At 38.6% G+C, this 14,737-nt stretch overlaps 2 protein-coding genes across 4 annotated transcripts; both read left to right on the forward strand.

The window, feature by feature from the left end:
- Positions 1–7,313: 7,313 nt before the first annotated feature.
- Positions 7,314–14,472, forward strand: LOC144519158 (uncharacterized). 3 transcript variants are annotated; one of them, XM_078252108.1, is made up of 6 exons: positions 7,314–7,405; positions 7,648–7,706; positions 11,449–11,529; positions 11,630–11,774; positions 12,451–12,686; positions 14,019–14,472. In XM_078252108.1, exons 3-6 carry the CDS (start codon positions 11,467–11,469, stop codon positions 14,193–14,195), a joined length of 621 nt encoding a protein of 206 aa, XP_078108234.1. In that variant the 5' UTR covers positions 7,314–7,405; positions 7,648–7,706; positions 11,449–11,466; the 3' UTR covers positions 14,196–14,472. The 3 variants fall into 3 exon arrangements, with proteins under 3 accessions (XP_078108234.1, XP_078108233.1, XP_078108232.1); XM_078252107.1 differs by having other exon boundaries at positions 7,373–7,454; XM_078252106.1 differs by lacking the exons at positions 7,314–7,405; positions 7,648–7,706 and adding an exon at positions 11,005–11,115.
- LOC144519159 (lecithin retinol acyltransferase-like) lies at positions 7,871–9,880 on the forward strand. Its single transcript, XM_078252110.1, has 4 exons — positions 7,871–7,934; positions 8,035–8,179; positions 8,862–9,103; positions 9,657–9,880. The coding sequence occupies exons 3-4, from the start codon at positions 8,903–8,905 to the stop codon at positions 9,777–9,779; spliced, it is 324 nt and encodes a 107-aa protein (XP_078108236.1). The 5' UTR covers positions 7,871–7,934; positions 8,035–8,179; positions 8,862–8,902; the 3' UTR covers positions 9,780–9,880.
- Positions 14,473–14,737: the final 265 nt, after the last annotated feature.

Consider the following 14,737-nt stretch of genomic DNA (forward strand, 5'->3'; position numbering starts at 1 on the left):
TTGACATCTTTCCAACAGAGAGAAATCAAGCGTCTAGCTTGTACTAAACATAAGTCTGTACTTTTGCTCTCTTTGCTGTTTAACATACAGTCCTTGGGATACAAATTAAGAATGCGAAGTGCAGGATTGTCAGGTACTGGATTTAAGGTCATCTGAGAAATACATTTTATAACTTCATTCCAGAACTTTCGTATCTCAGGGCAGTCCCACAGACAATGAAATAAAGTGCCCTTTTCAACATTGCATTTAACACAGATTTCAGGAATATTTGGATTCATCTTATTCAGTCTTTCCGGAGTAACATAAATTCTCATAATCCAATTATATTGAATCAGTTTGAGATGGGTATTTATTGTTAGGAGTTGTGCTCTAGAGCACACCTCTCTCCAGTCCTCCTCTGAGATATCTTTTTGTAAGTCATTTATCCATTGAGTTTTCTTATGCTCAGTAGTGTCTTTATGGTTTTTCACCAGAATGTTATAGAGTTATTATTGCAAGAATGTGGGAAAGATTGCTCCATTTCACTTTATTTTAAAAGAACATTTCAGGAATACAATGCTTGCGAAGACAGATGCTGTGTGCAGAGTTTCTCATATCCTGTAGAGTTGTCATTTGAATACAATATCATTGTAAAAGAAGAGAGGTCTAGCTGGAACTGTATCTGAGCAGTGTGTCAATATACTTATTCAAATGAGCTCTTGATTAGACTGAACATCACCTTAAGCGAACAAGGCTTTTGTATAATGTACAATAGAATGCCCTCTTTCAATAAGCCGTTAAAACAAAGTATGTCCTTATCTTTTGCTGCAACGTACATTTGTCTTTTGAGTTTTTCATATAATGGCCTCCATTATAATGCAGCTTTAAACAAGCATTGAAAGAGCTATGAAGTAACATTAAGCATAGTGTATTGCAATTTGGCAGACATTTGGGGTAATTGGGGGATTACACGTGGAACCTTCTGGCAACAGTCATGCTGCACCCTAACCCCAACATCACAGCATCATCCTTGGTTGCAGACCACAGCAGAGGGGTCTGTTTTTTTTTTTATAGACATGTATTTATTGAATTTTAACAGTTTACAAAAATACATGTTGATACATTTAACAAAGCATATAACAGTCAAACTATAAAAGAATCCACTACCCCCACCCCAAAGGAAACAAAAAAAACAAAAAAAACTGGGTAACAACATTATATAATCACACACAGCTTGGCATCACATGGTTAAGGAGGTATCGACAGTTAGGGATATATCACCTTCAAGTTTCCAGAGTTTCCTCAACTTCCCAGTTCTTCAAGAAGGCAAGAAAGGGATTCCAGATCTCTTTGAATTTCGGTTAATGTTAACTTTTTCAAGGACAAGGCATGCTGATAGTTCTTTCAGCCAGCGACCAACAGAAGGGCTCTTGACATCTTTCCAACAGAGAGAAATCAAGCGTCTAGCTTGTACTAAACATAAGTCTGTACTTTTGCTCTCTTTGCTGTTTAACATACAGTCCTTGGGATACAAATTAAGAATGCGAAGTGCAGGATTGTCAGGTACTGGATTTAAGGTCATCTGAGAAATACATTTTATAACTTCATTCCAGAACTTTCAGTATCTCAGGGCAGTCCCACAGACAATGAAATAAAGTGCCCTTTTCAACATTGCATTTAACACAGATTTCAGGAATATTTGGATTCATCTTATTCAGTCTTTCCGGAGTAACATAAATTCTCATAATCCAATTATATTGAATCAGTTTGAGATGGGTATTTATTGTTAGGAGTTGTGCTCTAGAGCACACCTCTCTCCAGTCCTCCTCTGAGATATCTTTTTGTAAGTCATTTATCCATTGAGTTTTCTTATGCTCAGTAGTGTCTTTATGGTTTTTTCACCAGAATGTTATAGAGTTATTATTGCAAGAATGTGGGAAGATTGCTCCATTTCACTTTATTTTAAAAGAACATTTCAGGAATACAATGCTTGCGAAGACAGATGCTGTGTGCAGAGTTTCTCATATCCTGTAGAGTTGTCATTTGAATACAATATCATTGTAAAAGAAGAGAGGTCTAGCTGGAACTGTATCTGAGCAGTGTGTCAATATACTTATTCAAATGAGCTCTTGATTAGACTGAACATCACCTTAAGCGAACAAGGCTTTTGTATAATGTACAAGAGAATGCCCTCTTTCAATAAGCCGTTAAAACAAAGTATGTCCTTATCTTTTATGTCTGCTGCAACGTACATTTGTCTTTTTGAGTTTTTCATATAATGGCCTCCATTATAATGCAGCTTTAAACAAGCATTGAAAGAGCTATGAAGTAACATTAAGCATAGTGTATTGCAATTTGGCAGACATTTGGGGTAATTGGGGGATTACACGTGGAACCTTCTGGCAACAGTCATGCTGCACCCTAACCCCAACATCACAGCATCATCCTTGGTTGCAGACCACAGCAGAGGGGTCTGTTTTTTTTTTTATAGACATGTATTTATTGAATTTTAACAGTTTACAAAAATACATGTTGATACATTTAACAAAGCATATAACAGTCAAACTATAAAAGAATCCACTACCCCCACCCCAAAGGAAACAAAAAAAAATCAAAAAACTGGGTAACAACATTATATAATCACACACAGCTTGGCATCACATGGTTAAGGAGGTATCGACAGTTAGGGATATATCACCTTCAAGTTTCCAGAGTTTCCTCAACTTCCCAGTTCTTCAAGAAGGCAAGAAAGGGATTCCAGATCTCTTTGAATTTCGGTTAATGTTAACTTTTCAAGGACAAGGCATGCTGATAGTTCTTTCAGCCAGCGACCAACAGAAGGGCTCTTGACATCTTTCCAACAGAGAGAAATCAAGCGTCTAGCTTGTACTAAACATAAGTCTGTACTTTTGCTCTCTTTGCTGTTTAACATACAGTCCTTGGGATACAAATTAAGAATGCGAAGTGCAGGATTGTCAGGTACTGGATTTAAGGTCATCTGAGAAATACATTTTATAACTTCATTCCAGAACTTTCGTATCTCAGGGCAGTCCCACAGACAATGAAATAAAGTGCCCTTTTCAACATTGCATTTAACACAGATTTCAGGAATATTTGGATTCATCTTATTCAGTCTTTCCGGAGTAACATAAATTCTCATAATCCAATTATATTGAATCAGTTTGAGATGGGTATTTATTGTTAGGAGTTGTGCTCTAAAGCACACCTCTCTCCAGTCCTCCTCTGAGATATCTTTTTGTAAGTCATTTATCCATTGAGTTTTCTTATGCTCAGTAGTGTCTTTATGGTTTTTCACCAGAATGTTATAGACTAAGGATATCTGTCCCTTGCCAGTACAATTATTCACTGCTAGGTTTTCTAACATGGACAAGTGGGGTTGCATATAGGAGTGTGTCTGTGCATAATCAAAGCTCCTTAACTGTAAATATTTAAATAAGTGTGTCCGAGGTATATCATATTCATTTCTAAGTTCCTCAAATGAAGCTAGTTTGCTTTCCTTATATAGATCCATAACTTTACAGATGCCCTTTGTTGCCCACATTTTAAAACCTTGGTCTTTTTTTTCCAGGAGAGAAGTTATCATTCCCCCATATTGGTGAAAAGCCTGAAAACAAAGTAGATTCACCAAGAAATGACTGTACATTGTGCCAGACATTAATTGTGTTTCTCACAAAGGGGTTATCAGTGAGCCGCTTCAGTTTTTTGACAGATGCAGAGTATAAATAAGTGTCAAGTCGCTGGCCTTTAGTGCAGATACTTTCAATTTGCACCCATGGTAAGTAAGGTTCAGGCAAAAACCAGTACATTGCAGCTCTAATTTGAGCAGCCCAAAAGTACCATTGTAAATTGGGTAATTGTAACCCTCCTCTCTCATAAGGCAGGTAAAGAAGTGACAGTCTCAACCTTGACCTCCTGTTATTCCAAATAAACTTAGTAAATAGTTGCTTCATTTTGGAGAAGAACTGCGGCGGCGGGGGTAAAGGGATGGATTGAAATAGGTATAAAAACGTTGGTAGTATATTCATCTTGATTATATTTATATGCCCTAATAGGGAGATTGGCATTGATGACCAGCTATTCATGGATTCCGTTACTGTAGAAATCATAGGATCATAGTTACAGGCTACTAAATCTTTAATGGTTGGGGTAATGGTGATACCGAGATATTTAAATCCATTTACCGCATTATTGAAAAGGTGGTTTATCACCGAATTAATTTACTCCCACTTATTCAAGAACACAATAGAGGATTTTGTTTCGTTTACTTTAAAGCCTGAAAATTTCCCGAATGTGTCCATTAAATTAGTCAGATTAAGAATTGAGTTACTTAGGTCTGTTAGAAGTAAAAGGGTGTCATCGGCATACATTACAATGCGATGTTCGGTGTCCGATACCTTTATACCTGAAATTGAGGGGTGCGATCTCACCGCAATTGCAAGCGGTTCCATTGCCAAAACAAATAGCATTGGCGAGAGAGGGCACCCCTGACGAGTACCTCTTGTGAGTTTGAAAGGAGATGATATTATATAGTTGGTGGAGACCTCTGCCATTGGGTCAGTATAAAGTGTCTCAATCCAATTTTGAAAGTAGTTACCAAAGCCAAAGCGCGATAACGCATCAAATAAATAGCTCCACTCCACTCTGTCGAATGTTTTTTCAGCATCTAAAGACAGAATAGCGGTGTCAGGGGTTCCCTTCCTCGCATGTATCAAATTCAACACCCTTCTGACATTATGGAAAGCTTGACATTTTTTCACGCACCGGTTCCAGTCTTCTAGCCATTACTTTAGCGATAATCTTAGCATCCGTGTTAAGCAGTGAAATAGGTGTATATGACGTGCAATTGGTAGGGGACTTATTGGGTTTCAAAATAAGTGTTATCAGCGTGCTCCTCAGGGAATCTGGAAGACAACCCTGTTGAAAGGCCTCCTCATACATAGCTAAAAGGGGTTCAATTCATTTATCTTTAAATATCTTGTAGATATCAACTGGAAGACCGTCAGGGCCTGCGGCTTTACTTCCTCTCATATTAGTAATGGCGCCAGAGATTTCTGAGGCATCTAGTTTCCTGTCCATTTGTTCTTTAAAATCGTCTGATATGGAAGGAATATAAAGATTGTCCAGGAACTCAGATTGTGTTTCCAGACTTTGTGGGGATTCGGATGAATATGATATTTTATAGTAGATGGAAAAAGTATCATTATCATAATTTCCTGTGGGTCTGTTGTTATTGCTCCACTCTGAGTTTGAATTGCAGTAATCGCCCTGTCTGCATCTAATTTCTTTATTCGCCAGGCTAACAATCTCCATTAAACTATTTTCTGCTTTCGATGTGGAAATTTCCTCGTAATGGGCTTTAAGTAACTTTAGTTCTTGTTTTATTTTTGTGGAGCCGTCCAAAAAGGCCTCTCTTTCCAATTGTCTAATTTTGTGGTCAAGCTCATTCATTTTCAACTTGAGTTTGTTTGTTTTTGAACTGGTGTAAGCTATGATCATGCCTCTGATGTATGCCTTAAAGGCCACCCATCTGACAATAGCAGAGGTCTCATCTGTATTTGTATTGAAGAACGACTCAATTTGGGCATCTACAAATTGCAGGAAATTTGAATCAGAAAGCCATCTGGGATGAAATCTCCATCTAGGAGTCCCTTTAACTACCCCTTGGGCTCTATATACAAGTGAAGTAGGGGAGTGGTCTGACAGCAGTATGCTGTTATAGTTACATTCTATCACAGAGGAGAACATAGAGCTGGAAATCAGGAAATAATCTATTCGTGAGTATGACTTAAATCGGGGAGAATAACAGGAGAATTCTAGTTTATCTGAGTTCAGGCTCCTCCAGGGGTCACACAAACTCAGATCATTTATATACTGTAACAGTTTCTTCCTACTTTGTATATGAGAGGAATCCATCCCAGTTGACCGAGCCAATTTAGGATCTAAAGTGCAGTTGAAATCACCTGCTATAAGAGCCTTCCCTGGGAGAGCAGCAATTAATAAAAATAAATGTTCAAAGAATTTGGGATTGTCTTCGTTTGGGGCATATACATTGATCATGTTTATCTTCTCATTTATCAATGTACCCTGGACAATCAGGTACCTACCCCCCATGTCACGGACGACGTTGTCCACTTTAAAGGGTATCAATTTATGGATCAGGATCATCACCCCTCGGGTGTGTGATAAGTAGGAGGCTGATATGACTTGCCCTGGCCATCTCCTTTTTATCTTTATCACTTCATCTGACAATAAGAGAGTTTCTTGGAGATATACAACTAATGATTTAAGTTGTTTAACCCTACTGAGGACTTGCTTAATTTTAGCCAACTTCACCATACCTCTAACATTCCAGGATGTAAACTTCAAATTTAGATTAGAAGACATATCAAATAAAATCAAGCATAAACAATTTCAACCAGGCCACATATCATTCCACATAAGGAATGATGTAAACTGTAATCTCGTTCTTAAAACAATTGGATTGTATGCCGTTATCCCGAATTGCAAAATAAAATGTACATTTATAACCCCTTAATCCCAGCACTGTCTCCCCAAACGAGACGGTTTACCTTCCCTGGTAGCATTAAGAGTGAGTTAGACGCTCAACTGATCCACTAACAACGAGGAGCAGTTATGAACTGATAAATCACACACTAACCCCCCACCCCCCCGCTCACAATCGGCTTAATGCAATAAGCGAACAAAATATACGATATATGTATATGCGCATCTGTCTGTGTGGAATTAAAACCATGTCAGCGTATAGTGACAATCAGGTGCAGCCTGGTAAAGCATCATTACAGCGTGCATGAGACAGACAGTACCTTTTCTTAGTAGGTGGAAAAACAAAGTTCAGGTTGAGTGATCACATCGTCTGCTGCCGTTGAAAAGTCCCGCTTAAAGAGGTTTTTGTTGTGGTTGTGATTGTGAATTTCAATTCGATTTCTCAGGATGTCATTTGCTTTTCTGTGAGGACGACAGGAATAAAATGTGCTATATCAACCAAACTTTTCTTTTCTTTTAGGAGCTTGTGACAAGAAAATCCCCTTCCTGGCCTTGGACACAAAGCATTTGCACCTGTGGAGTTTACAGTAACAGTGGTGACCAGTGTAGAAGACAAAGTTTGTGGGGAATTTCCAACTGTGAATATGAGGAATTGTGTGATGGAGTTCATTGTTGATTAAAAAAAAAGTGTTCTCAGCCGACCACAGGTACTGTAACTGTCAGAGTTGATAAGTGAAACCTTGTCGTAGGTTGGGGCATCAAAACGTGTATGGGAACAGCCACTTCAGATTGGCACATGAGCTGAACAAAGACAAGGTATTATCAGATATGCTGTTTTGAATTGTATATAAGGTGATGCCTTCCTCTGACCCAACAGGCTTCCTCGAGCTCATTGAAGGAGGTAAGACCTTTGACACTTGGAAGAAATGTCCTTGCCCTAAATTCTAGCTGTGAGTTGGTGGTAATCTTTGTGTTATAATGACAGAAATTGCTTTGAGGACATGTTTGGTTTTGCAAAATTTTGAACATTGTTGAATTTTTGGCCTATGGATTGTAGAGAAAATCCCAGAGAAAGATCCCAGTTTGGTGAACTGTTTGTTAAGTGTGTGTGTGTGTGTGTGTGTGTGTGTGTGTGTGTGTTAGTTTCAGGGTGTCAAGAAGCTTGATTGTACTGCTTATTTCATCTCCTCAACACCTCCGTGGTAGGTCATCATTTCATCTGTCCGCTGTCTGCTTTCTGTCTTTTCTTTTTATTACTTTTCATTGTTTGAATGCTTAAATTCCGTGGGAAACATTTTGAGTCAATGTTGTTTTTGTGGTGTTGAAACGTCATTCTTTAGTCATTGTGTCTGCCATTCTTATCCAGAATATGAACTACCCTTGGTGCATGAAATTCCCCTCTCTAGAATTTTTCTCTAGACACAAATGGAGTAAGTTAATAACTTTCAGTATTGTATTTATGCCGTATTGTGGTGCTCTAGAACGTATCAGTAAATGAATTTCTTCCATTTCCATTTCTTTCTTTAACAGTTCCAGTTTGGAGATATAATTTCTTTCAAACCCAGGTGTAAGACGGTTTTGGTGAAAAGCATTTACTACCAGCACTACGCTGTCTATGTGGGCGACAGACAACTCCCTGGTAAAAAAGACGAGGAGAACATATTTGAACGCATAAGTACGTATATTTAGAAACTCCAAAGACAGTAAACCAATTCAATCTTACAATGAGAGCAACAATAAAACAAACGTCAGGTGTTTGATATCATCTAGCATCATCTTTACCATACAGTACATGGAGTAAATGCTGAATGTGATTTTGTTTGCTCAGACCAGCTACCTCCACAACTTGGAATTTTGTCAACAATCATGCACTAAAACATCTTCCAGCAGAGTGAGAAACACTGTTGGAAGATGAGCATGAGTTTAGCATGAATGTGTGTTGTTTCCTCTGATAATCCAGAAACCTTTGGGATGGGTTTTGAAGAAAGTCTCAGGGCAGAGCAAATCACAATTCTATTTTGGATACAAATAACATGTTTCACGGAGAGAGGCGGAAAAGTGTCATTATTGTGACAAATACTTGGGTGTATGATGAAATACCTGCAAAGCGAATTATAATCCCCCTCCGTTGTACTTTGTGTTTAGTGCTAATTGGCAAATGCTAGGATGCTAACATGCTAAACTAAAGTTTGAACATGGAAAACACATCTGCTGTTAGCATCTAGCTTAATAAAGCACTGAGCCTGGTAAAGGCACACTAGTGTAGAGTCCTAGGCTTGTATTTAAGAAGAAATAAGTATACATGTATTGTAAATGTTTACATACTGTACATCTAATAATTTATTCCTTGGTTATAGAAGCTAAGCCTAAGTATTCCTGCGTTTTCTCTACACTGAACATGACTGAGGAGCCTGAGGTGTTCAATTACCTCGATGGATACAAGGACAAGAAAGGAAAGGAGTACAAGGCAGGAACTGAGGCAGAAATGACCGCGCGCATCAACGAACAGTATGCCAACTGTGGGCCGTATAATCTCTTGGCCAACAACTGTGGACACCTTGCTACCTATGTGCGTTACGGAGTGAAGGTTGCACTGCAGGTACGTGGCTGATGTGGCCCATCAATGTTTTTTCCTACTGCCTCTCCAATTGACGAAAGAATGACCAATTTTATTAAGTAGGCTACCAACCAGACCTTAAAAGAATAGAGTTTGACATTTTGGGAAATACGCTTATTTGCAGAGAGGCGGTTAGCTTAGCGTAACACAAAAGAAAGGGGAAACAGCAGATACCCAAATGTTTGTGCACAAGCACTGAAAAAGTGAATTTTATGATATGTCTAGGCTGAGCTAGCTGTAGCTTCATATTTAACAGACATCTCTCAGCAAATAGGCGTAGTGTATTTCCCAAAATGTCATTCCCAAAACACTTATTGTTTCTTTCCAGACACACTCAACATGTTGCTCCGAAGCTTTTTACGTTATTTACATTATTACAAATCAGTGTGACTGACTAACAAGTTCTGGTTCCTCTATATAATGTACACTGAATTTAACACTGCCGGCTAGTCACTCTTTTTATGTTCTGTGATGATAATGTATATAGCTCTCAGCAGGGTCACAATTAATTTAATCACTTTTGTTTTGTTTACAGTTCAACATGACTGGTGAAAACAAGTGCATTAACAACCCATTCAGAATCAATATTAAAGATATGCGGGAGTACGTAAGGGAAAATGCAGGGTGCCCCAACGAGCCCAGCAGTTCCAACAACTAAGAAGTACTCCATCAATCAACCCTCTAAGCCTCTCTTGCTCTCTTCTGCTCCGTCCCTGATGTGACATTTTATGTTATTTTTAATAAAAACAATGAGCAAGTGCTGTGGGTGTTTTACTGTTCATGTTGGTGTAAAAAATGGTTATACAGTCTTAAGAAATAAGCATTGTTTGCATATCAAAACTATTTTGACAATCCTGAGTCAAATCAAAAACATGGCACAACTTACAAAGAGGTCAGCCTTTCCATACTGAATTGGTGGTAGAACAGGAAGGTTAATTAGTTGTCCCATAAGCATTACTTAATGCACAACAGGGTCTAACAGCACACGAGGGGTTTTCAGTCCAAGTGACTGACAGAACAGATGCCCTCCTGTATTAATTATTACAGCGGTCGAAAAAAAGGCTATTTTCACACAGAACTCAGTGATTGTGTTGGGCTCTAAGCGCTACAAATACGCCTGTGACCAACTCTCAATAGTGTGCCTGAATGCATCCTGTGTATTCAGAGAAGGAGTACTAGAGACACGGTGTAACATGCAGCTACAGTAAGAGTTTCAACTCAAATGGAAACTAGTTCATTAAGAGAATACGCCATACAGCCCTGAGCAATAGTCACATGTTTTTTCTCTGACCCAAACTTGACATTCTCACTTCCTAGTCCTGCACCTTTATGATATTTTTCAAAATGACTTTTTGTTAGTGAGCAGGAGTGGCTTCAGTGGGTTTCTCAGGGACACTCTGCTGCTGTGAAAAAGGAACCTGTTGGAAACCACTAGGCTATGTGCCCACACAGAGAGCCCTACATCTATAACAGTTTACAGATATGTGATAGTAATCACACACAGGAAAAGTAAAAGAAAAAAGTAATATTTATTGTATTAACCGCAGTCATGCTGACAGGAGACATATAGAACATTTTAAATCCAGAATATAGGAAAGAATAATAAAGCTAATTTCAGTTTTTACAAATTATTGTAGAAGGCATCCAGAGAGAAAATCTGAAAGCCTTGAAGAGCATACGTGTGTGTGTGTGTGTGTGTGTGTGTGTGTGCGTGTGTGTGTGTGTGTTAGGCCACTACTGCCACCCCAAATTATAGTATATATGTGATTGTTTGTGTGCGCAAGCATGCATGAATCTGCTTAAAAGTGTGCAAGCTGCAGGAAGACAAGTGTGCATCTAAGTGGAAATATGTGAATGTGTATCACTTCCTCAACAGCTGCTTTTGATATTTCTTCTGTGTGTGTGTGTGTGTGTGTGTGTGGGTGTGGGTGTTAGTTTCAGGGTGTCAAGAAGCTTGATTGTACTGCTTACTCCATCTCCTCAACACCTCCGTGGTAGGTCATCGTTTCATCTGTCCGCTGTCTGCTTTCTGTCTTTTCTTTTTTATTACTTTTCTACTTTCTGTCCTTCCTCAAACTCAGTCTCATTGCTTGAATACTTAAATTCCGTGGGAAACATTTTGAGTCAGTTGTTTTTGTGGTGTTGAAGCATTATTCTTTAGTCATTGTGTCTGCTTATGTATTCTTATCCAGAATATGAACTACCCTTGGTGCATGAAATTCCCCTCTCTAGAATTTTTTAGAAAATGTCTTTAACTTGTAAAATCAAATGAGTTTAGTAAAAGATCAGTTTCAGATAACCTTACAGTATTGTAATGTTCATCACAGCCGTTCACTGCTGGAACAATGAGGAAGCTGATCTTGGTGGCTGTGATCCTTCTGCTGGTGATCACAGTCGACACAAATGGAGTAAGTTAATAACTTTCAGTATTGTATTTATGCCGTATTGTGGTGCTCTAGAACGTATCAGTAAATGAATTTCTTCCATTTCCATTTCTTTCTTTAACAGTTCCAGTTTGGAGATATCATTTCTTTCAAACCCAGCTGTATGATGGTTTTGGGGAAAAACATTTCCTACCAGCACTACGCTGTCTATGTGGGCGACAGACAACTCCCTGGTAAAAAAGACGAGGAGAACATATTTGAACGCAGAAGTACGTATATTTAGAAACTCCAAAGACAGTAAACCAATTCAATCTTACAATGAGAGCAACAATAAAACAAACGTCAGGTGTTTGATATCATCTAGCATCATCTTTACCATACAGTACATGGAGTAAATGCTGAATGTGATTTTGTTTGCTCAGACCAGCTACCTCCACAACTTGGAATTTTGTCAACAATCATGCACTAAAACATCTTCCAGCAGAGTGAGAAACACTGTTGGAAGATGAGCATGAGTTCAGCATGAATGTGTGTTGTTTCCTCTGATAATCCAGAAACCTTTGGGATGGGTTTTGAAGAAAGTCTCAGGGCAGAGCAAATCACAATTCTAATAAAAATAACATATTTCACGGAGAGAGGCGGAAAAGTGTCATTATTGTGACAAATACTTGGGTGTATGATGAAATACCTGCAAAGCGAATTATAATCCCCCTCCGTTGTACTTTGTGTTTAGTGCTAATTGGCAAATGCTAGGATGCTAACATGCTAAACTAAAGTTTGAACATGGAAAACACATCTGCTGTTAGCATCTAGCTTAATAAAGCACTGAGCCTGGTAAAGGCACACTAGTGTAGAGTCCTAGGCTTGTATTTAAGAAGAAATAAGTATACATGTATTGTAAATGTTTACATACTGTACATCTAATAATTTATTCCCTGGTTATAGACAATAAGACTTCCTGTGTTTTCTCTACACTGGACATGACTAAGGAGCCTGAGGTGTTCAATTACCTCGATGGATACAAGGACAAGAAAGGAAAGGAGTACAAGGCAGGAACTGAGGCAGAAATGACCGCGCGCATCAACAAAAAAAAAGCCAAATGTGGGCTGTATAATCTCTTGGCCAACAACTGTGAACACCTTGCTACCTATGTGCGTTATGGAGTGAAGGTTGCACTGCAGGTACGTGGCTGATTAAAAGTGGCCCATCACCATTTTTGATACTGCCTTGCCAATTTATTAAAGCATGACACATTTTATTAAGTTCAGACCAAGGCTTACATGAATAGTTTGACATTTTGGGAAATACATTTATTTGGAAGGACTGAAGTATAAAAACGACAAGTTTTGCTTTTCGTAAGGAGTTCTGTTCTGAACTATTTTTTGTGACTTCTCTTGCGACTTCCTTGAGTCTTGTCCTCACCGTGAGGTTGCCACAGTTTTCAAACGGATTAAAAGAAAGAAATATATCTTTGAATTAATAAGCTTCAGAGGTGCTGCGAGGCAGATTCTTTTCTTTCTTTCAACAGAGCCAGGCTAGTGGTTTTTCCTTGCTTCCAGTCTTTCATTAAAGGAGACATGTCATGTTCATTTTCAGGTTAAAACTATTTCAGGTGTCTACTAGAACATGTTTACATACTTTAATGTTCAAAAAACACTTTATTTTCTTTTATTGTCCGTCTGAATATACCTGCATTCCCCCTCTGTCTGAAATGCTCTGTTTTAGTGCCTGTTTCTTTAAGACCTCTCTTTGAAAAACCCAGTCTGCTTTGATTGGCTTGCGAGAAAGATATGTCGCACATTTGCAAAAGTTCTCAAGCAGTGGGTAAGGAAGCTGTTAGAAAAATTACACTTAGAACGGTTTTGCTTCGGTTTCTTTGTTAATACTACTTGGTGTCGCGGTGAAAAGACCATTTCAAACTATAAAGTATATGATGTCGCAGCCATCTTGAAACAAACAGGGGCTTGGATGGAACTGGACAGAGCTATTATCTGTTAAAACCAAGGAAAACAAATGCGTATATTTAAATAAAAAACATCAGTCAACATCACGTAATGTGCTTTTATTTTGTGGAAATATTTTTCACCCGCTCACCTTACTTCATTAGAAAAGGCACCAAAGTCTGGACCAATACAAACTTCTAATAATGTATGACGGTTCCTTCTTTTTAGCTACATACTGTATTTAACAGACATCTCTCAGCAAATAAGCATATTTCCCAAAATGTCTCAAAGGAATACTTCGGACCTTTTGACACAAAAGTTATCAGTTGTGACATTATGCATGACACCGGGACACATGGACACTGTGGTAGACAATGCGATTGTTGGTTTTAAACAGCACCCTCAAATCTCCAAATTTCCTTCCAGCTTACTGTTGATGTTTTGAGCAGCAACAGTTTATAGCCAAGATGATCTACTGAGTGTTGTATGTTCAAATGACACAACATTGCACGTTGTATTTATCTCTCATTAAGGTCACAATTAACTTAATCACTTTTCTTTTGTTTCTAGTACAAGATGACTGGTGAAAGACTCTGCATTAACAACCCATTCAGAATCAGTGCAAAAGATGCGCTGAAGTACATAAGGGAAAATGAAGAGTTGCTCAACAAATCGTCGGCGGCTTACGTATTCCCTCAATTAACCCTCTCAGTGTGTCTTGCTCTCTTCTGCATTTTCCTTATGTGATAGTCAGGGGCCATTAAAGGAAGTGGGGCGATACATTCCTTAATGTAGACAAGGTCTAACAGCACAGGAGCATCTGCAGTTTCTACTTTGATACAAATGTTTGAGAAAGAATGTCAAGACAGGATGTTCTCACATATTCTCTTTTCTGCTCAGCAACAGTACATTTCATTACATTACATAAGTACTTTGTGTGGTCTAGTTCCTCTGTTCATTCTCTCAGACTCTTCTGTGATGTACTGAACCTTCTTTGCGCAAAGAATAAAGACTTTAAAGACTGTGTTGACTGAAGCTTTATTTCAGATCTCGGCCTATGTACATTATTAGAATTCCCACCACAGTATACAGAGACGGAGGACTAGAGCTGCTGTGAATGCAACGTCACCTGTGTAGACACAGTGTAATATGCAGCTACAGTAAGAGTGTCTAAGTATTTCACAGCAACAATGCCTTAAAGGGCATTATATTCACATGCTTTTTCTCTGACCAAAACAGAAGGGGCTTCAGTGATGTTGCTCAGGGACACTTTGTTGCTGTGAAGAAGG

The sequence above is a fragment of the Sander vitreus genome, chromosome 6 (assembly GCF_031162955.1).
Source record: "Sander vitreus isolate 19-12246 chromosome 6, sanVit1, whole genome shotgun sequence".
Classification (NCBI taxonomy): domain Eukaryota; kingdom Metazoa; phylum Chordata; class Actinopteri; order Perciformes; family Percidae; genus Sander; species Sander vitreus.

Excerpts from the sequence above, each read along its gene's own strand:
- LOC144519158 (XM_078252108.1), top strand. The coding sequence starts at position 11,467 with ATGAGGAAGCTGATCTTGGTGGCTGTGATCCTTCTGCTGGTGATCACA. Across the intron at positions 11,530-11,629 it reads TCACAGTCGACACAAATGGA|TTCCAGTTTGGAGATATCAT; the intron begins GTAAGTTAATAA and ends TTTCTTTAACAG. Across the intron at positions 11,775-12,450 it reads GAACATATTTGAACGCAGAA|ACAATAAGACTTCCTGTGTT; the intron begins GTACGTATATTT and ends CCCTGGTTATAG.
- LOC144519159 (XM_078252110.1), top strand. The coding sequence starts at position 8,903 with ATGACTGAGGAGCCTGAGGTGTTCAATTACCTCGATGGATACAAGGAC. Across the intron at positions 9,104-9,656 it reads GAGTGAAGGTTGCACTGCAG|TTCAACATGACTGGTGAAAA; the intron begins GTACGTGGCTGA and ends TTTTGTTTACAG.